Below are 21,914 nucleotides of genomic sequence, written 5' to 3'. Positions count from 1 at the left end.
TAACTCAGCTCTCGTTGTAGGATGTCTTGCACGAACCTTATCCTTCAAAATACTCCATAAATTTTCAATTGAGTTTAAGTCGGGCGAATCACCCGGTCAAGGAAAATGGGTAACATGACTTAAGGACAGCATATAGTCTTTTATAACTCTGACACGATGACAGGGGGCAGAATCGTCTTGAAAAATAAGGGAACCACCGTTGAATAAATCTCTACCCGCATGTATCACTGTCGTTTCAAGAATATGTTTATAAGTTTTTGCATTAACACCACCATCACAAATGTGAATTTTATCAATTCCACTAAAAGAAAAAGATCCCCAAGTCATTACGCTGGTAGAGCACCTGGAAGTTTTTACAGTACACGCAGAATTACGTGTTTCACCAGTCATGCAATAAACTCTACTGCGTGAATTATTGCCATAAATGGTTATTTTCGTCTCATCAGTAAAGAGAACTTTGCGCTACTGGTCACTTGCCCAATCCTTGTAAGTTTTGGCCCACTCTACGCGCCTTTTACGTTGCTCCGCTGTAAGATATGGCTTCCTTACAGCTCTATATGAACAAAAACTCATTGATTTGAACATGTTTCTCGCTGTTCGCGGACAAACATCGACACCAGATGTTTTCCTTTAACTTCTAGCAAGATAAGCTGATGACTTAAACCTGTCTGCAAGACACAACTGTCGCAGTGCACTGTTCTGTCTAAGCAAGGATTTCATTTTTCGACCACATTTGCCAATACTTCCACTTTTTATGCCCCTGCTTCCCGAATCTTGGCCAGCTGCCTACCCACTGTACTTCTATGCAGTTGCATAATCCGCCACTCTTACTTAATATTTTAATTCTAGTGGCTTTCTGTGGTGTAATGTCACACGTTTTACCCTTGTCGATGTCCGGTATCAATAATTTATAAACGGTAAATCAATATTTATGAGTAAAACTATCACTTTCAAATTCTTCAGCAAAAATAACACTACTAGAACAACACAATTACATAACATAGGGCACCTACACAATAAGTAAGGAAGCAGAAACCATGCTGCACTCTTGGAACGTGGATTATCTTATTGAGCGCAGATCTCACTGAAAGCAACATCGAGTCATCCATTAAACGAACATTTAGCATGACGGATTTGTGTTTCCTTTCCCACACATTTTGTTGAATATCATCAATTGTTTAAAGATACGTAACTTCTGTGAGTAGATTGGATTCTACATAAAATTTCCTTTAATTTGATGTATATATCATTGTATGTTGGTGCATATTTAGGTATTAACTTCTTTGAAATCCTTATAAATGCGTAAAATTCCAAGGAGTTGCTATTAATTTCTCCATGACTGTATAGTGAAGAAAGGCCTGCATACTGAGGATGGTACTTCGGTAGGGCAGAAGGATTAGGTATATGTGATTTGCAGAATTGCATATGGCACTTATTGCAGGATCTGCAAAGGAAATTCACAAGATGTTAGAAAATTTGAGGAAAAGCTGCGAAGAATATAAGGTTCACATAAGTGTTGGAAAGACAAAAGCAACTATGATTGGAAAAAGGCCGTGTCCATAAAATATAGAAGCATCCATGATTGAAAAAAGCCGTGCCCATCAAATATAGAAGTGGGGGGAAAGCAGGGCAGGTAACTGGTTTTCGGCACCTAGGTAATATTAGAGAAGATATGGAATGTAAACGTAAAATAAAAAGCAAGGACAGAAATGGCGCAAGAAGCTTTTAGAAATAAGAAAATTTTATTTTCTGAATCTTTGAATAAAAAGAAGACCTCATAAAATACACGCTGAGAAGTATTGTATTCTATGAAACAGAAACATGGATATTATGCAAAAGTGAAAAAAAGATTGGATGCTTTCGAAATGTGGGTATGAGAACAATGGGAGGAAACTGGGTTGAGTCGAAAGGAAAAGTAATAAGGATAATACAACATGCAGTAAGAAAAAGGAAGAGAAATAGAACACTGACTGAGAAGAAACTGTATTTTGAGAGATATGATAAAAGGTACGGTGAAAGGAAAAAGAGGAAGGAGCGAAAGAAGTTACTATTAATGGACGGTGTTAAAACAGAAAATTGTTACGTTAAGGCAAAGAGGCAACGTGGTGCCTAGAAACTTCTGTTTTCGGAACGTGGCCTGCCAGAATAGAAAGATAATGATATTGCACAATAGATTGACCTGGCAGAATAGAATTATAATGATACTGCAACTTAACAGTGATAGGAGTTATTGGACCTTGCCTGAACTAAAGTAAAAGTTTGTTTTGTATCATGTGAATGTTTCATCCTGACAGGTCTATTTCTTTGTATGTGATAGCACTTTATTGATAGTATTAAAGTATTACACATCGCAATCATGAATCTAAAAATTAAGCATCACGTAGAAATAAAGTTTTGTGTCAAGGATAGTAAAACATCTGCAGAAACTACTCAAATCTAGAATGCTCAACCTTAAATGCTGGACATTAACTCAATCAATTTCGTTGGTACATACGATTTCTGAGAGTTGGAAAACTTCCAAGGACGACCACTAAATTGGTCAGATCTTAATCAGTCATCAATGAAGATTTACACTACACTCAATCAACAAGTAACAGCAATCGTAATAAAAAGAGGCATTGACGGCCTTACCCAGAGGTTCCTCTGGTGGAACTGAAAAAAAGTCAGAACGGACGACTACCGAATTTAAGCGGAACTTCTCGATTCAGAAGCAAAACGCTTAACAACTAGCCCCCACTCCCTTAGTAAATATTGAAAATATCTTATGAAAATGCTTATCACAAGTTATTTATTGTCACTCCAAATGATAACAAACGACCTAGCATTATCAAAGAAACGATGCAAAGATTTTGAGTCAAGACCTCAAGGAAGAAAAACTTGTGCCTGCAATCGAGAAGAAAGAACTTCGTGTTGCACAGCTTTGAACGATCGACTCGGACCTGTACGGTCGACAATTAACGTAAGTGCACCTATCAATTCAAGGGAAACAGTCGGCAGTAGTCAACAGAAATGGTTTTTTAATACGAGATTGTGTTCTGGTGTCCCGATAAATTTTTTTCGGGACAGAGAATTTCCGTAATTTGTGGATTTGTGTTTAACGTTTTCATTCTTAAATTTAAATAATGCTACCAAGAAATTGCTGGCTATGGTTATAAACATGTCATACCAGTTGGCAATACTGTTACATTGCCAGACTAGTGCCATTAAAGAACACAGAATAACTAAGCACGACTTACTTGATATATAGACATAGCCAAAACTTTTCGTGTGGGTGTGCACAAAGGTAACTAAAGCTCGACCACCTTATCACTATAGCATTATCACGTGCTCATTTTCTTGGGTTTTAAGTGTATTGAAAATAAGATAAAACGCTATTTCAAGGAACTGAAGCATCACAAGTAACAACTAGGTCGTATAATGCAGGACAATAGAAGAAAACAAGAATCACATAGTAGTAGAGATGCAAAAAAGCCGGCTTTTTTGAATCGATGGTTTTTTTCACATAAAAAGCCGGCTTTTTTGGGAAAAAAACGAGAATTTTGGAAATTTTGGCTTTTTTCAACTTCATGATTTTTCTATCTAAATAGCTTTCTTATAGTATATTCTATAGTTAGATAAAAATTCCATGACCTGAATGTGATATTTCGCTCTGAAATTCACCATCAAGATGGATGGAGCACATGTTTTACGAATTAAAGCTAACATGAAGAATGTAGTATTTGAGGGTAATTTTAGAGGCTATTTAACTTTATTTTAACTCTTGAGTTATCGACATCTTTTTTCTTCTCTAGTTTGTCATCCGTGTTTCATTTCTAAGAGCTTTTAGTACTCTAACTTCTAGCGCAAAAGTTAAACTTGCCCGTTTTTCTATTTATCCGTCAAAGCGTACGTTTTTCAATATATCCGTCAAACCGTACTTCCACATTTCTGTTATACTATAGCTGTGAAGTGATTTAGCTATAATTTTCCGGACACAACCTTGAATACCAATTTATACAAATAATCAGTGGCGGATTTAGAAAAGTATTTTGGGAAGGGTTTCTTACTAATGTTTAGTTTTTTTAAACATTCGTAATTTTTATTTGACGGGAGCTTAAAGTTTATGAGTAAAGGCATAAATAATAGATATTTCGTTTGTTGCAGACATTCCGTAACTTTGGGGAACGGGCTTCAGTCCGAAAGACCGCCCCCCTAACCTTCGCAAAACCGTCACTGCTGGTAATTAGTAATAATAACGATTTAAAAACAATAAAAAAGGAAGTCGCCCAACTCACAGTACACGCACTATTTCTACATTCACAGAAGGAATGAAGAAAACCTTTGTCAGAATGGTCGAATGCTGGTTGAATCCCGGACTTCCCGATAGAAGCGCAAAAGCTAATCACTCAGTCATGTTTGTTGTGCAGTTGTATTTAGCTTAACTTAAATATATTCCGTAGTCTTCCGTAGTCTTTTTTTTTTTTGGGGGGGGGGGGGGAGTTCCGTAATGATATGTTGAATCCCTCTTGTTAAAAATTCAGAAAACTTGAGGATTGGGTAAACTGTGATGGTGGTTCTATAAAACTTAACTGTAGAATTTCAAGAATATACAGAACCAAAAGCTCTAGATGTGCAGCCTTTAAGTGTATCATATAAATCTAAGTATTTCTCTTATGTTTTATTTTAATTTTATTTTGTTTCAAAAAGAGGGTATGGAATATTTTGAAGTAAAAATACTACATACTATTTTGCTAGTTATTTGTGTATTCTTTAAAAAGAAGTGTTTACTTTTAGGGTTGGCTGATTTACATCAACTTTTTTTTTTAATAACTGGTTTAAACCACAAAAATAAAAAGAATGAAAAATGCGAATCGTGTGAACTTCATGGTAATGTTTCCAGATATCAAACTACCTGCAATAGTTTTATTTCCTTTTCACCTTTTATTCAAGGTGTCCCATGTTCAATTCTCGGTCGAACCACAATCCTTCTTTCATGCGTAACCCAAGTAGCGGTTCGGATGTCAGTTTAAGCGAAAGTCTTGTCCTTGATAACCTCGGTATTTCGTAAGGATGTTAAGCCTAAATATACGAAACAAACCAAAATGTATATTTCTACATGCCTAAACGCGTGTTGTTTTATAAAGAAGCCAATATTGCTTAAATATATTGATAGAAATTGGCAAAATTTATCGATTGCCTACGTAGCTTCCAACATTAGCTTGGATTGGACTTTCAATGATATCTTCGTACCGGTACTAAATTTGTAATTTAATACCTCAGTTTTAGCGTACTGATTATGGTACATTGACCTTTAAATTTTACATGCAAAGCAATAACAGGATTTTCCCGTTATTGTCTTACATTTCAAGTAATGACGGGATTTTCCCAATGGCTAGGGCGGGAGATTCTCAACTTAAGAAATTTACTGACCGCACTTCTTTAAGCTTATGGGAGTTCTTCCGGCATAACCCCGCTGTTGCATAATAACATCAAGGCGAAACAAACTTAAGCTATTTCTGTGAATATGTAATATAAATACATAAAGCAAAAAATCTAAGTCAAAAAAGCCTGGTTTAAACCAAAAAAGCCTGGTTTAAACATCCCCCAAAAAACGGGTTTTTGGAATTTTCAAAAACAACCACGGTTCTTGCCAACTCTGCTTATTTTTGTATATAGGAGGTTAAAAAATTCTTATTATATACATTGGTTAATCCTGTGGAATTCATAATGTAAATATGTTTAAGAAAAATTGTTTGAAATATTTTTTCGAAATTCATAGTTTATTTTCGATGTTTTATATTATTATCAGCATCAACCACTAATTAAATGATTTTTTGTGTTATAGAGAAGCGATACAAAGTCTGTTTTATCAATTTAAAGCAGTATTTTGAAAAAAGCCCAAAATTTCCGAAGCAAAAAAGCAAAGCAGAAAAAACCGAGTTTTTTTTTCCAAAAAAGCCGGTTTTTTTCCGAGCCCTTGCATCTCTACATAGTAGACATATTACCAGGGTGTCTACTGATTTGTCTAGGATATTTCCAGTATTTGCAGTGTTCTCTTAGAAACTGAAAAAGAAATAAGTGTATGGCACATTTGACTGTATGATATTTAACAGCCTGTAAAATATATTGAAAATCATAGTAGTCTTTAATATTCTAATAGAAAAAAAGCACAGAAACTAAAAGGGTTAAAACTGAAGGCAATCCTTTCCTTACCTGGTTCACCGAATTACATATAATTTGACTTTTCTGTCACATTTAGTACAGAAAACACTGTTAAGTAGAAAACAAATATCAAAGAGTAACATGTAACATATCAAAAAGTAAGATGAAAGAAGTAGATGAAAGTCAGAACGGCAGATCAGTAAGAAAAAAAAAGTAGTGTACAACGATAACCGCTATATAATTAGTCGTTTGGTCAGAAATGTTTTATCCACATACATGCCGAAGAACAAGTAGGAGTTACTCAATTTAATAATTTAAAAAGAAAATCATTGACATTCTTAATGTGTTCGTTACCATGACCTTGGTGTTGTCTTTTATGTTCTTTTCTAATCTGATGAAGTCTACGAAATATAGTGTATTATAACAAAATGATCACAATGTTTTGCTGTAAAATGTATAGCTGTTTTAAGTACTGACCGAAACAGGAAAGCCCCAACTCGCACAATTGAATTAGTACATATACATATCGACCTAAATTGTTCGGAAAAGCTCTATTGTAAATAAACCAATAATACTGGCCTTGCTCTTCCTTGCAGAATTCGCAAGTTTTAATCACGCATGAATTATCACATAAAAAATCTTAACGGAAATACTTCATTCTAAAAAAAAAAGTACATTTCGTAACAGAACGGCATACATACGCATAGAGTTAAAACAAAATATAGAGTATACACGAATGGCTAACATACATGGGAGAGAGCCCAAGTTGTATGTGAATTGTGACCAAGGTTGATAAATGAATACAGAACAATGGAATTTCTGACGGATTCTTCAGTTCGTGATGTTTGGTTGGTAATTATATACATCTTGTATGGTTTATTTTAATCAAATATGTAATTAAAGAGCCCCAATTTTTATTTAAACTACTATATATTTACTGAAAGTTCGAAGGATAAAAAGTGAGGGATGAGGCAGAGAATCTAATCTGTCTCCGAATTACTGTGCTAGTGTACTAATCACTGCGTTATATAGTCAACTTCCCGAAGAACCGTACATCCTCCACTCTTGAGGTTGGTGGTCATAATTTCAGACTATAGACTGAAAGATATGTGCCTGTTCAAGAAGCAGACTGTGTAATGTAGCACTTAGAGCATCGACACAATAAGTCGGAGACCAGGGTTCGATCATCGGTTTGGTCTCGTATTTTTAAAGAAGTCTGGAATACCGAAAGCTAAATCTTTACTAACCATGTCTGTTCGTTTGTCCAGGAGACAGAAAATTTTAAGAATTCTTGATGTATCACAATCATTTTTGGATAGGATGTAGACGGTCAAAAGTTAGGAATCGAAATCGTTGATGGAGGTTATCCACCAACCGGAAGTGGTAGAATTAAACCATTTCCGGTTTTAATGTTAATCGGTAACGATAATAAATAAGAAGCGATTCCCTGCAAGCAACTAAACGTCCCAAGAATATATTCCCTCCCCATTCCTGATTTTCTATTAAAACCGGAAGTGATAGAAATCCACAACTTCCGGTTTCAATATTAATCTACACAAAGTAAAAACGATACGAGATACCGAGAAGAGTTTAATATTACATCTTCACTCCAATCTCTCTACTAAAATCGGAAGTAGTAGAAATATAGTACCACTTCTGGTTTCAATATTAATTCAAAAAACATCACGCCATACAAATATCTGTCCTCCACATGGTGTACATGTGACTTTGCTACTTGTTATTTTCTATTACTTTCAAGTCACAGGAAATGTATTCTCCATTTTGATTCCAAAGGGTAAATACTTTTTAGACAATTTAATAAATATGTATAAATTTAAACAGTCTAGTAACAGAATTTTATGGGAAAACAGAGTATATATTTATTTATTTATTTATTTATCAATTATCAATTACGATTCTTTAATGCTAGTCATTATCTACTCCTCCTAAACGAGATATTTCCTAACGAAAAATCACTTTTAAGAATATTTCAAGTAAACAAACGCATATTAAGTAGTAAGCACACAAATAAAAACAAATATTTAAATTCTGTTAACCAAACATTATTTTAGAGGGAAAGAAAAATCTCCCTTTTCTCTTCCCTCTCTCTTTCATGGAGAAACAACATACACACATACACACAGTTACGAACATTGATACAAACATTGTCACCAATTCAAAACAATAAATAAAGGACAAAACATTTTTTTTGGCCTATCTTTCACTTGATAAATATAGGCTTAATTAATCAATTACTAATAACAGACAGGTATAACAACTAAGAAAAGAAGAGAAAAGAAAGGAAAGCAATCGTATTTTTATGCGTTTCAGAAAGCGAAAAGTTTCGTTAACGTGAAAGAATGATTAGATTAGATTTGATTTTGAGTTTATCGTGTTTCAGCAACGGGGCCATATGAGACGTGGACCTACAGATTAACGTGAAATTCGAACCACATGAGTTCCTACCGGGAATCGAATCCGGATTTTCACCACTCCAACGGCGACCTCGCTAACCACTTAATCACGAAGAGTTTAATGATTAGAAATGACATCCTCATGGATATGAACTCTAACGTAATTAACTGCTTAAGATACTACAAGTTTCACCAATAATTTGCACAACTTACAACAACGGAACACATCTTATATTAGCTACTGATCGAAGAGCCATAACAATATTTCATGTGTCCTAACACTTCCTCAAATGAAGTGATTAAAGATAAATTGATTCTGTTCATATTTTTGAAAGATTATTTAAAAAATTCTTGAAATATAATCTGAAAGTACGTGAAATGATGTCGTACTCCCACTGGTACACTATCTTTGCTAACGTATTTACGTTTCCAGATTGATAGTACATGGTGCAACATTCTCTAAGAGCACATTCAAGACCACTATAAGAATGCTATACTGGATGCTGTATGTATTACAGTACGAAATGTTGCACAGTTATTACTTATATTTTCATTTCTAACTTCAAATAAATAAATTTCCATCCTGTACATTTAAAACTCGTTCAAAAAATACGCTTCAGGATCACTAGCTATCAGAACGGAATAAACTATTGATAATAATTTCTTTCATTTTTTGATTATTTGAATAACCAGGCCTAAGTGAAAAACTGAAAGGTACCAGGTGATGTACCCCATCATATGTTATCGAGTACCACAGAAAACTATACGTAGCACCTGATGCACAGAAAGCCGAATAGCGTACATGTGACCAATTTCAATTTCCCATCCATTTTATAGAACAGACTGATCTGGGCAAGAGTACATGAACTGTACGGGTCTATTATTGACGTCATATTATCAAATTACTATTTTCGTAGCAGATCTCGAAAACGAAATCGATTTTGGGAGATTTGGTTCGTGGCGCTTTTCCATGTCAAATTTTTAATTTCCTAGACAGAAAGAATAAGTGCAGAAGCAATGAATGCACAGTTTTACTGATCGTCACTGAAAATATCCCAATATGTTCCAGATGCGAGCCACATGGGTTCGGCCAAACAATGTATACGTCACTTCGGTTCTTACCAGAACAGCCCTTCAAGAAAAAGTTTCGCTGGCGTTCCAGGTTTGCGGCTATTATCTCACTGTGCCCATCGGCGCGAACAAAAGATCAAACTATAGAAGTAGGGAAAATTTTGAGCAATAATATATACATCAAGAAGCGGGAAGGAACCAGTGAGTCTATCTAGTGGGGGAAAAAATTCTTAAAGGTTTCACAGTCAAATACTTTCAGTGCAACGGCAAGTTGAAAATCAAAAAGCAGCCTAAGAACTGCAAAGTCAATTCGAAGTACTGTCAGTATCAGCTTCTCACGAAAATGACGTAAACTAATCGCATGAATTACGATAACGCTTCATTGCGTACTTTACAATAAGCAGTTGACTTTCATTTGGGAATGGTAACTATTACGTACCAGACTACAAAGCTAATCCAATCCAGGTCTCCGGAATCAAGTCAACCAATGTCACTCCCATAACTTTGTCGCTTTGAACTTAAGAAAGCTCACTCCGTCAGAACCTATGTGGAGTTTGACAAAAGTACAATGGGAGAAAATCCTAGTACTTAATATCCTGAGAAGTCTGCTTTAAAGGAAATCCGATGCAGAGCGAAGTTATTGATGATACACTGCGGAAACTTGGCCACTTATTTGCGACACGGTTTTCTGTATTAGATAAAAGAAAAAAATACGTTATTTTTTAAAGATATTCCTTCTCCATCCGTAAGATCTACTGTTCGAAGTAGTCTATGTATATTAAGACATTTACGTCAATATATTCTCAATGTAGATTAGTTAATGTTAAATAAGAAAATGCATTTCTTTCTAATATTTCCTTAATATTAGTGGTGCAACTATTGGGTCGAGTCATAAATATTTGATCCTTCCAGAACTTTTTCAATGGATAATCCTTCAATTCTGAAAAGCATGTCAGTCAGGCTGTCAAAAATCTTTTCGATGCAGATCTAGGTAGAATCTATTGTTCGTATCTACCTACAATGAGTCACTGAGACAAACGAATTTTTGCTTTCACTAAATAGATTAGGATTCAGTCAGTCTCCCGACAACTGTTTTGTGTGGTGCACATTACATTAAACTGTTCCTAACTCCTAAAATGGCGAGTAGTAAAAAAGTGTATATTCGTCATGTGATGCTTTGGGAATTTAAACAAGGCAAAATAAGTCGACAGCTGAAAAAATACGCAATGTATACGGTGAAGGACTAATAACCCATCGGGCAGGTACAAATTAGTTTGCCAAATTCCGTTCTGGAGATACGACCTTATAAGACGAACGAGGACAGGGAGAAGTTCTGACCTTGACGACAACCTTTAAAAGGCAATATTGGGGCAAAATACACGTCAGTCAACAAGAGGTATACCAGAAAGTTTGAATACATCAGAATCATCTGTAGAAACTACGGAAAGTCAGCAAGTTAGGAATATAGGTATCTCACAATCTCAGTTAACAGAATAAAGAGGATAACATATCAATTGCCACAAATCTGTTCTCAAGGGCAAACTTCGAGCCTTTTTGAGACAGGATTATAACATGCGACGAAAAATGGGTTACTTATGACAATTTCGTCTACAAAAGACATTAGCTTGGTAAGAATCAACCACTCCTACCAGATCCGAAAGCAAACATTCATGGAAGAAAGATTTGTGTGTATGGTGGGATTGTCGAGGTATAATTCATCACGAACTGCTGAAGTCAAATTTAACGATTACTGCGGATACATACGTTCAGCAACTGCAAAAAGTGAAAGAGAAACTCCACGAAAAGCGTGACCACGTACAGCAAGGGTGACTCGAGAAAATATTCTTGAGTTTGGATGGTGTTTTACCACACCCATCTTACTCTCCCAACCTTGCCCCGATAGAATGCCACCTTTCTTGATTCTTACAGGACTTTTTGAATGGAAATTCTTTCAATTCTGAAAAGCATGTCAGTCAGGCTGTCGAAAATCTCTTCCAGTCTAAACGAATCACACTTTACAAGGGAGAAATTGACAAGCTGCCAGGAAGATGGGAGAAAGTCATACATAATAATGGTGAATACATAATAAATTAATATATTTCTGTTATTTAATGAAAGCAAAATATATGTCTTAAAAAAAACGGGAGTTATTTATGACAACTTAATATTTCCCATTTCAAATTTGATGTCCTTGTAAACAAGTACATGAAAAACTGCTAGCAGTAAACAAAACACAAGCGCAGAAAAGCAAATGATTAAACATTTATTACTTAAAAAAATCCTGCTACTAGTCACGCTTTAGTACCCTTGTCCTTCTATAGAATCTACGCAAACATTCATTTCGCCTGTGTTTCATTGCAGTTATTAGAAACGTTTAAAAAGATAGCTATTATATACTTTATACTGGATAAAAAAAAAAAAAAAATCTAATTTCATGATTAAAGAATATGTTGGTTCTCCGCATACACGAAGCAATTGACAGTACTCGAGAACTTGACACAAAACAAACTCGTAGTAAAACGTAGTAAAAGAGAAATAACATTCTGAATATGGTTGACAACTACTTTCGTCAATAAAATGACGCTAGACGCGCATAACCTTCATAGGTATCATCATTTGGAAACAATGAATATAATATAGTGACATATAATCTTTCTAAATATTACAATGTTAGTTTGTTCTCACTTCATATAAATGAAATTCGACTACAGATGAATACAGTTAAAAATGAAACTTCTTTCGCTTTCTGAAAAAGGATGATGATAAATACGATTCTTTCCCTTCCTCCTTTCTTCTCTTCTTAATTGTTTTACCGTGCTTTTTCACTTGGAGAATTCCAATTGGCAGACAGGAGAATTTGTTAAACTAAAAGGGCAGATAATCATTCTCCAGGAAGCTTATGACGCAAAATGAACTTCCGGTTGAGTTTTTGGATGATAAATCTGGCTACACTGGAAGAGGAAACAACAACATATAAGCAGGCATGATCTTAATGTAAAAATATATAACCAGCATACCATATTGTACATAATAAACGCAGCTTAAACCTGGCTAATGAACAGACAATATATATACACATGTGCCTTTTATAGATGATGATGGTAACAATAAATATTAAATATATATGAGTGAAAGCATAGTAACAGTTAACATACACACAATATTACGACCATATGTTTTATAAAAATGAAGTGCTTGGCAGATGCCTGCCACTTCTTTTCATTATTTTGCTTTTTTAAAACTAAACAAGATTGTGAAATAACAGTATTAAATTATTAAATGATTCCTTTAAAAACCCTGCATACTTTCTAAGTAACGAAAGAAAAGAAAAGATTAGATTAAGAAGTGAATATGCAGGCAATTTCTCTTTCCAACAACTGCAAAATTTCTCCCAAATCATGTACGAAAATGAACAAATCATATATGGAAAACCTAGAATTGTATAGATTATTATTTGTAGATGCAAGCACTAATAACGCACCTTTCTATAAAATGATGGTTTATCTTTTTGCAGAACTTAAGTTACAGAACTTAACTTACAGATACTACAGAAATAGTTTTACTATAGGAATTTAGCTGCTAAATGTTTTTAGTTCCCTGTACAAACTGCTTAGCTGCTAAATGTTTCTAATTCCCTGTAAAAACCGCAAGTTAATGTTTCATTCTCACACACACACGGTTTTACGCACGGCAAGTAACTCTCGAACTACTCAATATATTATATTTTTAAAATTTAACATTCAAAGTATATCACGATGCTCTCTTAACAATGTATCATACTATTTATTATTCTCTAGTTTTGTGTGCATTGCAATTACACAAAGAGAATGTTTCCTTAGGATTTCAAGCAAGTAGTTTTCATGATCTCCCCGGGCTCTTCTTATAGTTTTTCCCCTGAAATTCAACCTCATCAAAATATTACTCTGAAACACAAGACTTACTACAAAAGAGTGTAATGTATAATACAGAATATTTCCCGACACATGGTATGCTGAATATATAATCTCTGGAAGAACCTTCCAATTATTATATTATACAGGCAATATTTGGAATTCTAATGGAATATAAATACTTTCAATATTTGCCACATTAAATAATAAAACATTACTAACAGAATATCAAGCTGATAAATTACCTTTGAATCACATGACAATTAACTGGAAATACTTTCAACACAATTAGTTCAATTAACTTCCTTTTTAAACTTTGATGCGTTACTTCAAAAGTACCTTATTCGGTTACTAAATTACCATTCAATCCAAATACAACATAATGAACAACTGAACAATATGGCTGGCTATGAAAAACCCCTTACCTTGCTATATGGTCAGCTAATACCTGTGGTAAAGCTAACTGTTCCAAAGAATTAGGCCCACCTGGTGAACTCAAATTTCTATTAGGTTGTAATTGTGAGGCAAAAGGTGAGAAGGTCAGGTTGTATAATTTTGCCAAAGCTGCTTTAGCAGCTGCAGCTTTTCCCAGTTTCTTACTTGGTCCTGGAAAACACAAGGATTACAGTTATTACTTGAACTTCTATCTTTTGTGAGATCAGTGCCAAATTAATAGATTTAAAATACATTTAACACGATTCTAGGTTTAGAAAACACCTTATCATTAATCTACAGCTGTTTCTCACTATAGCTCATGTGAATACATACAGCTCACACGTTGTTTTCTTGTCAATAATCCTTCAGGAATTAACAATACATATACATAGAAGTATGCTGGATACCAAAATTATCCTTTACGGTAAGTATGACCTCCTTAAACCACCTAACACACGGAAGTTCAAAACTACTATCACTATGTAGTCGTTAATATGATTATAACTTTTGGATTGATGCGATTCAAATGTCCGCATTTCGAAGGCCAGACAAATGAAAACTACAATACCTGGTTGGTCAAAATGGTCTCTGGCTACAGTCGCACACTTTTGCCATCGTTCAACCAACAATTGAGTTTCATGATGGAATAAATCTGGAGTTTACAAAGCAAACAAGTCCTCAATCGCATGCTTCACTGTCCACTTATCATAGAAGTTCATTCTTGTAAAGAAGTGATCGAAACGACAGAAGAAGTAACAGTCGATGAGAGAAACGTCAGGGAATATGATGGGTAAGGAAGGGTTTAATACTGTAACTCACAGAGGGTCTGCACTGTCCTTTGAGCGACATGTGGGCGCACTTCGTGGACACAATGTCTGTAGACATTGGTGATGCTTGTGGACAAGTTTAAGGCGCATTTCATGAACTTCAACAATATAACGATGCATAGTGACGATTTCGTCTCGACGGAGAAAGACATGATGAATCGCCAGCACCACAGACTACCATAGTAGCAAACAATACCTTCTGTGGGTGGTTTCGGAAAACATCCTGGAGGCTCATCACGATCCAATTACTGTCACGACCGTCTACGAAAGTGCAGCAGATCCATTTTTCATCTGAAATGACCATCAGATGCAGGAAACTTTTCCTGATATTCCGTTTACTCAGAGAACTAAATATCTCCAGTCGGCTACCCTCGTTTGGTCCAATTAATGTGTCCAACTTTAGTATCTTGTTTTTTGTGACTCAATGTACAGAGTATCCAAGTTTGAACGAATAAGGGAAAATTAGTCGCAATTGTGTTTCTCCACGATCCTATTCAACAACATACTGTCTCCTGGACTATGCATCTCAGCCTGTTTTCTAATCATGTACAGAGTGTGACTTCGTAAGTACGACTTTAGTCCATCTACTGGTTGTCTTCAAAGATATTTCCCACCGACAAACAAACGGACATTTCAATCGCACCAACTAAATACAAAAATAATTAACAGAAAGAGGAATACAAATACATTTTGGGAACTTGATTTCTCTTTCGACAGCCGGATCTCTTGGAAGTATCTTTAGTACTTATAATAATCAGTTAGAAAAGTTAACAGTTCTCTTAAACTCTTCATCACCATTTGTCTGATTATTAGCGCGCGAACCTGATCACCTTGTCGAATTTTTCAACAGGTATAAACTTGATTGTGGTATAAACAAAAGACCTGATGGCTAATTTCGCCTTAAGTTTCGAAGAGGAGATCGAACCACTCTAAGTACACCCTTATAATCTGGGAACAAACAAACAGACGCGCGCACAAAAGAATTTTAGTCTTAAATGTCGAATGGTGATTTCCCCGGTGGAATAGTTAACGATTTACAATATAAACCCTATGTCACGAAGAGAAGAAAGCAGGATTCCTCCATTGCCCGTTCAAAATGGGATTTTCCCTAATCATTCTCTGCATGACACTCGTTTTCATCCTGTGCTTATACATACATTTGAGTCGCATTGTATTATGATTATTATCTTTCATAATCGAAATAACAGAACAGAAACGGGATTTTACTTATTTTCACTTTAAATTAATTTGTTTCGGAATTTGATTTAAATCAATCCACCCTACTCAACAACAATTGTGAAGCTTCTATTATTTTACATAAAAAGGAAAATCAGTCTCGCCTCGACTATCTACCTTCTAATGAAACGACTGACGTCTTTTATGACTCGAAGCAAACGAAGAAAACAGTTCGATGTTCCATCTCAAAATCAACTACTTTACACATGAAACGAAAACAAATCCGGTTTTATTTTCAATTCTAACTGTTACCACTTGGTGCATCGACGACACTAGAAATTCTTGGGCCAGGTGCTAACATACAATTAGTTGTGCAGCAAGATTAGTAAATTAATTTAATATCATGGCTTTACATCATAGTATGCACGCACGCAGCTGATATGCAACTACTGAAAAAAGCTGCGTAACCATGAATAGTTGGTGAATCGTACTACCAAATAGGTCCGAGAGCCGACTAGTAACAAAAGAACTAGGATCAGTCAAGTATTGTTTCTTATGATATTCACTTTAGTGAGACAAAATCAGCAGAATATTATTTAACTCTCACAAACTACACACACTTTCTTACAAGGCTGTCTATAATCTTTATTATAAATTAACTAGAAATGTTACAGTTTCGGAAGTATATCACTTCCTTCTTCAGACTAATTCTCCAACTGAAATCATAAATAATATTACATCATTGTTTTCTCTACCAATCAGGCCTATTTATGATATTTAATGAACCAACTATTTACCCTTGAAAATCAGCATTTAACACTTAAACCGCAAGAAACATAAAACAAGTGATTGTAGTTTATTTCTGTTTTATCATCTTGTTAATTTATTGTTGTGATTGGCATGTTAAGTTGCAGACGCCGACGGCATGAACATTTCTGCGAACCTGAAAAAGTCTTTCGTGCTGTGTCAGTGTCTTGACTTTAAATTCTTTCTCCAAATGATGAAAAAGGTGTATTTTGTAAGTTCTGGGTGTTCAAAAGTAGAATTGATGTAGAATGTAAATCAAGCTTTGCATTTACACTTCTGGCATTGGCTCTGGAAAGGTTTCAAAAGTCCGTTTCTCGTATGTACTCAGGTTAAGTGTCTGCGGAAGACGATTTCAGATTATGGGACTCGAAATACGTTGGGACTTTTAGTTTCTAGTGATAAGGTAAGTATAAGAAAGGTTAAGTTCATTAAGAATTGGGTCCAAATTCATCATCGGAACGGGGGGTGGGGGTGAAGGAGTTTACATGTAAAAATAATCGCAAATGATCGATATTAATGTTCAATTCATTGTATTCGGGATCGCTGAGATAAATAGTGAAATTTGAGATACTGTCTAAGTTCAAACATCCTCTACTGGTATTGGGGTGAGGGTTGGAGTGTCGAATCCATAGTTTTAGGAGTTGCTGAGATGAATAGTGACTCCTGCTGCCATTTAAGTCCAAGTCCAGCCACATCGGTATGGGGTTAAAGGGTCGGGATGATATATATAAAATAATCGAAAACAACCGATGTTAGTGTCCAATCCATAGTTTTCGTGGTTACTGAGATCAATGGCACTTTCGATGCATTTACATTCCATACTTAATGCCCTTCAGCGTAAAGGAGACGGATGATTTAATGAAAGCGAATGTTATGAAAGAATTAGTGGAATGAGAATGTGGGAGGAAACTGGAAAACTTCGAGAAAACTCATGGGCACGATGTTGTTGACCACAAACTCATTTGGCGTAGGATCAAATTACTAATACCTCGCACGAGAATAAGTGATCTACAAACTAAACCACTTGCTCCCCACGCGAGGTTATTTGACTCGGATACAAACAAACCCAAATAATACTTTGGATCCCACTTTTAGCAATAGGTCTTGTTTGTTGTGGAAAAAAGCAAAGAACTCCGATCAATTTTAAAGTATTAAATAATAATAATAATAATAATAATAATAATAATAATAATAATAATAATAATAATAATATAGGAAGGAAAATAAAAAAGTAACAGTAAATTATTCACAGCAAAACAGCATTATTCACAAAAAATGAAATATATTTGTGAAGCTCGAATATTCCTCTACTTTTCTACATAGTAGCACTGTTACTGTGACATTTGTCGCAAACTGACACTCGTTCGAATGGGCGCTAAAATACTGACGTATGGCCATGATGACCTCACTTTCGCTGCGAAAGAGTTGGCCGGTACGGTGTTCCTTTAGTGATCCGAAACTGTGAAAATCTAAGATCTCCGAGTCTGAACTGTGTGCTGAATGTATAAGAATTTCCCGATTTCAAGTCTGGAATTTTTGCAACACTACTGCAACAAGGGACGCGGATTGCCACAACTTTGTGGTTCGTCTTCGGGGCAAAGCAGCTCGTAGACGATACTGTATGGCCAATATACAGTAACACTGACTGAGTTTTACTAATACTCAAAATAACAAGACTCACACCATGGTTGCCCCAGAAGACGGTAAACAAAACCTTTCTTGCAAATGGGATTCTCTTGAATATTTTGGGTGGATTGGAATGTGTGTATCTCTACACTAAAGTCGGACGCTTTTGTTTCGAGGTTTAATAAAATATATACACTTTACCACCAATAACAGAACGGCTGAGGAATGCGTTTTTAGTCTTCTCGTATCAAAGCAAATGCTCAAGATAGCATGCCATTTAGTTCTCCATGTGCAGAGTGTGAGCAATCTGGAGGACCATTTCGCAGATATTTTGAGATACCCCAAAACGTTTTATGTACTACCATATGAAGTAACCACTTCATTCATTATTGCTTGGATTGTTGTCAGCCGGTCCCGCTGAATCACTTCATTTTCAGAGCCAATATTTGCAAGTAACTCTTCACTCCAGCGCCAATTTCTAATATAGTGGCCGTCTAAGAAATTTTTCATCTAACACACTTTCGCACCCACTTTGAAACTCCTCACTTCACACTTTTCTGAATGTCACGCACCTGTCACTATATGTAGCACAGAACCTATGACAGATTTCAGGTGATTTCTGTCCTTCTGACCATAGAAACCAGATCACAATACGCACTTCCACCGGTTTGGACGTTTCGAACCTGATGCCAGCTTGAATTGTCGTTCAGCGTGTGCGAAGTAGAGTAAATGGAAGATATACGAGTAGTGACAGCACTCATTTTGAGTACAGAAATCTTGATTAACTAATCGTGTTTCAGCATTCTTCACTGACCATTCCATTCTCGATCGGAGAATGGGTTGGCATTACACATACAATTTCCATTTACTCTGGTGTGAGGTGCATATATGACTCAATTTCAAAAGGAGGGGAAAGAATACATAATACTACTAAATATACATTTTAGTTCTGTGAATACATTTTTGTTTTACTGTGAAAAAACTACATTACTTTTTTATTTGTTCTCCTCGTAATAAATTACTTCATTTAATTCATGATTTAGCTAATTGAACGATTAATTTCAAATAAATCGTTAAATTTTTACCTGTGCCCTCAAAAGTCTCTCCGTCAACAGTCACTTGCATTGTAAACTTCGCATATGGTTCTCCATTCTCTGATACACACTCATACTTCAGACCAGGACGCAATTCATTTAAAAGCATAACAGGACTTTTGTCACCAGGGGAAAGAGGAAGTCTTGCTCTCTTCGGCTGCGGTGGCAACGTGCCATTTTGAGCCTTCATTGGAGTTTCTGATTGTCCAGCAGAATTGGGATCAAATGCATTAAACAATGTAGCGTCATTTTCGGAAATGTCTGAAGTGAAGTCCATATTCACAATCTGCATCCCCATGGCATGATGAGCTTCTGGTGCGTTCTTAAATTGCACAAACGAACGCAGAGCTGCTTCGGCAGCCGCATGTTTCGCCAGTTTCTTTGACCTTCCTTGACCTTGGAATGTTTGTCCATTTACCTTTAAATACAGATTTAATTAAATTTTAACAAAAATGATAGTAAACATAAATTATAAATCAAATTTAACTTCAATTGCAAGCTAATTTATGAGCAAACAATGAACACTGAATGTTACTACGTAAATTATTTAAGTTCTTGTGAGAAGTACATACTCATAGATGCAACACTTAACAGTAAATAATCTATGATTGAGTTTGATTAATTTATTTAATTAGAAATTCATAAATTTACTACATAAACAAATACGTATTTCTCTGTCTCTGCAGCAATCAGATCCTTTTATAATAAATTCATTACTATCGGATTCAAAGTCAATAATTCCTACCCACAGCTTTAAAACTGTGAGACTATTGTATCTTGGCTTGTATAGTTCGAGAGATCAGCCTCAAGAAAAGGTTTTGTAACATCAAGATAAATTTTTATAAAGTTAATAATTACTTTTTCCAGTGTTTTTAGTCTGTTTGTCAACAATTGCTGTTGAATTTGCAGTTTCTTAATGCACTCTTAAAAGTTAGGAAGAAAGTAGAAGTCACGAGTATGAAAATCCAGCAACAATTGCAACACAATGGTGAAGGTATTTACTTATTTTATAAGAAAACCTTATTTAGATGTACTTCAGTAAACCTGCTTTATCTAACTGAATTGTTAATCTTAATCAATTGGTAAATAATATATTTTCTTTGTAAACATAATTACAATGCACTACGATTTACTTTGGCACTTGTGGGATTATTATACTCTCGTGTTACGAGACAAGCAACCTACCCTGATCAGTGATCACTAAAAACTGTATTGTTTGCCTGTTTTATACATTAATCTCTAACATGACATGATACCCAGTAATAGTACTGTTTCGGCGACAATTCGAATGAACGTCTATACGTCCTGTACTTCTGTAGAGCAGGCGACCTATGTATGTTGCGCTGAGGAGATGTTTAACATAAATGGTTTCGGATTAACATTCCGAGACCAAAGTGTACTTTGCATTTGTGGGTTAGGTAACGCGATTACATTATTGTGGTTCCCTTACGAAGCGAAGACATCACACTTATATACGCTTTATTAACACCACAAGAACTACTTTAAAAATTAGCATGAATTATTTACTCAAAAACCTCACTGGTGGCAAAGCTCGCTAAGTTTTATGATCTGCAAGGCAAGATTTAGATGAGTGGACGAGGTCAGCACAGCTGCCGCGTACAGTTCTGTACCAATGACAGTAGCGTTGTATTCCACACACCAGAGCTCCTCGCTGTTCTTGCTATGGTTAATACCAACACCTCATTTACATATTACGCAATAAACGACAAATACAGATATTTTAATCGCGCGCAACGGAACAATATAACACGAGCTACAATATAGTGAAAATTTCCGCAAACGACATCTATTTGATAGTAAAATTGATGATACTTCATATTTTATTGTATTTTCGATGATAATACATCATTAAAAAAAAAAGAAAAAAAAAGCGGCAAACAGTAAATTCGCTGAGCAATTCACGTGAAAACCCTTGCGCAACAGCTGACATAGTATTCCGAAGTACTGTATAGAGGCACACAACGAAGTCTTGATCAAGGAATGCTATATACAGGGTGGTAAGAAACTATTTGAACGAACTTCGGGAGCTGATTCCCGACTCCAAAACTAACAAAAAAGTCTTTTGGAACTTTGGTCAGTGAGGGATAGTTTCGGTGATATAAGGTGCCGAAATCGTGGGAAAATGAACTTCAGAGGGCTATAATTCAAAAACAACGCAACGTAGAGAGTGCGGTTTAGAACATGACACTCGAAGTCATACCTACTCAATTGAAAAACGTATGTTTCAAACCTCCGCAAGATGTGTGCGAGGTATTCCCCAGAGGAACTTATGGATTCCCTGTAACCTGGCAAGTAATCCGTATGTTCCTTTAAGACATCCCTCGCACACATCTTGCGGAGGTTTGAAACATACATTTTTCAATCGAGCAGGTATGACTTCGAGTGTCATGTTCTAAACAGCACTCTCTACGT

The 21,914-nt window shown here is 35.5% G+C and overlaps 1 protein-coding gene across 2 annotated transcripts in view; it reads right to left on the bottom strand.

Moving 5' to 3' along the window:
• Positions 1-21,914, bottom strand: part of Adar (Adenosine deaminase acting on RNA) — a 402,559-nt gene that overhangs the window by 92,053 nt on the left and 288,592 nt on the right. For both annotated transcript variants that reach the window (XM_081736085.1, XM_081736087.1), the window contains 2 exons: positions 19,473-19,899; positions 13,942-14,122 (listed from right to left, as the gene is read on the bottom strand). In XM_081736085.1, the coding sequence (XP_081592211.1) occupies positions 13,942-14,122; positions 19,473-19,899 (608 nt within the window). The remainder of the gene's footprint in view (positions 1-13,941; positions 14,123-19,472; positions 19,900-21,914) is intronic.

The sequence above is a fragment of the Thermobia domestica genome, chromosome 13, assembly GCF_964235325.1.
Source record: "Thermobia domestica chromosome 13, izTheDome1.hap1.1, whole genome shotgun sequence".
NCBI classification, from domain to species: domain Eukaryota; kingdom Metazoa; phylum Arthropoda; class Insecta; order Zygentoma; family Lepismatidae; genus Thermobia; species Thermobia domestica.
This window is presented reverse-complemented; position numbering and strand designations above follow the sequence as displayed.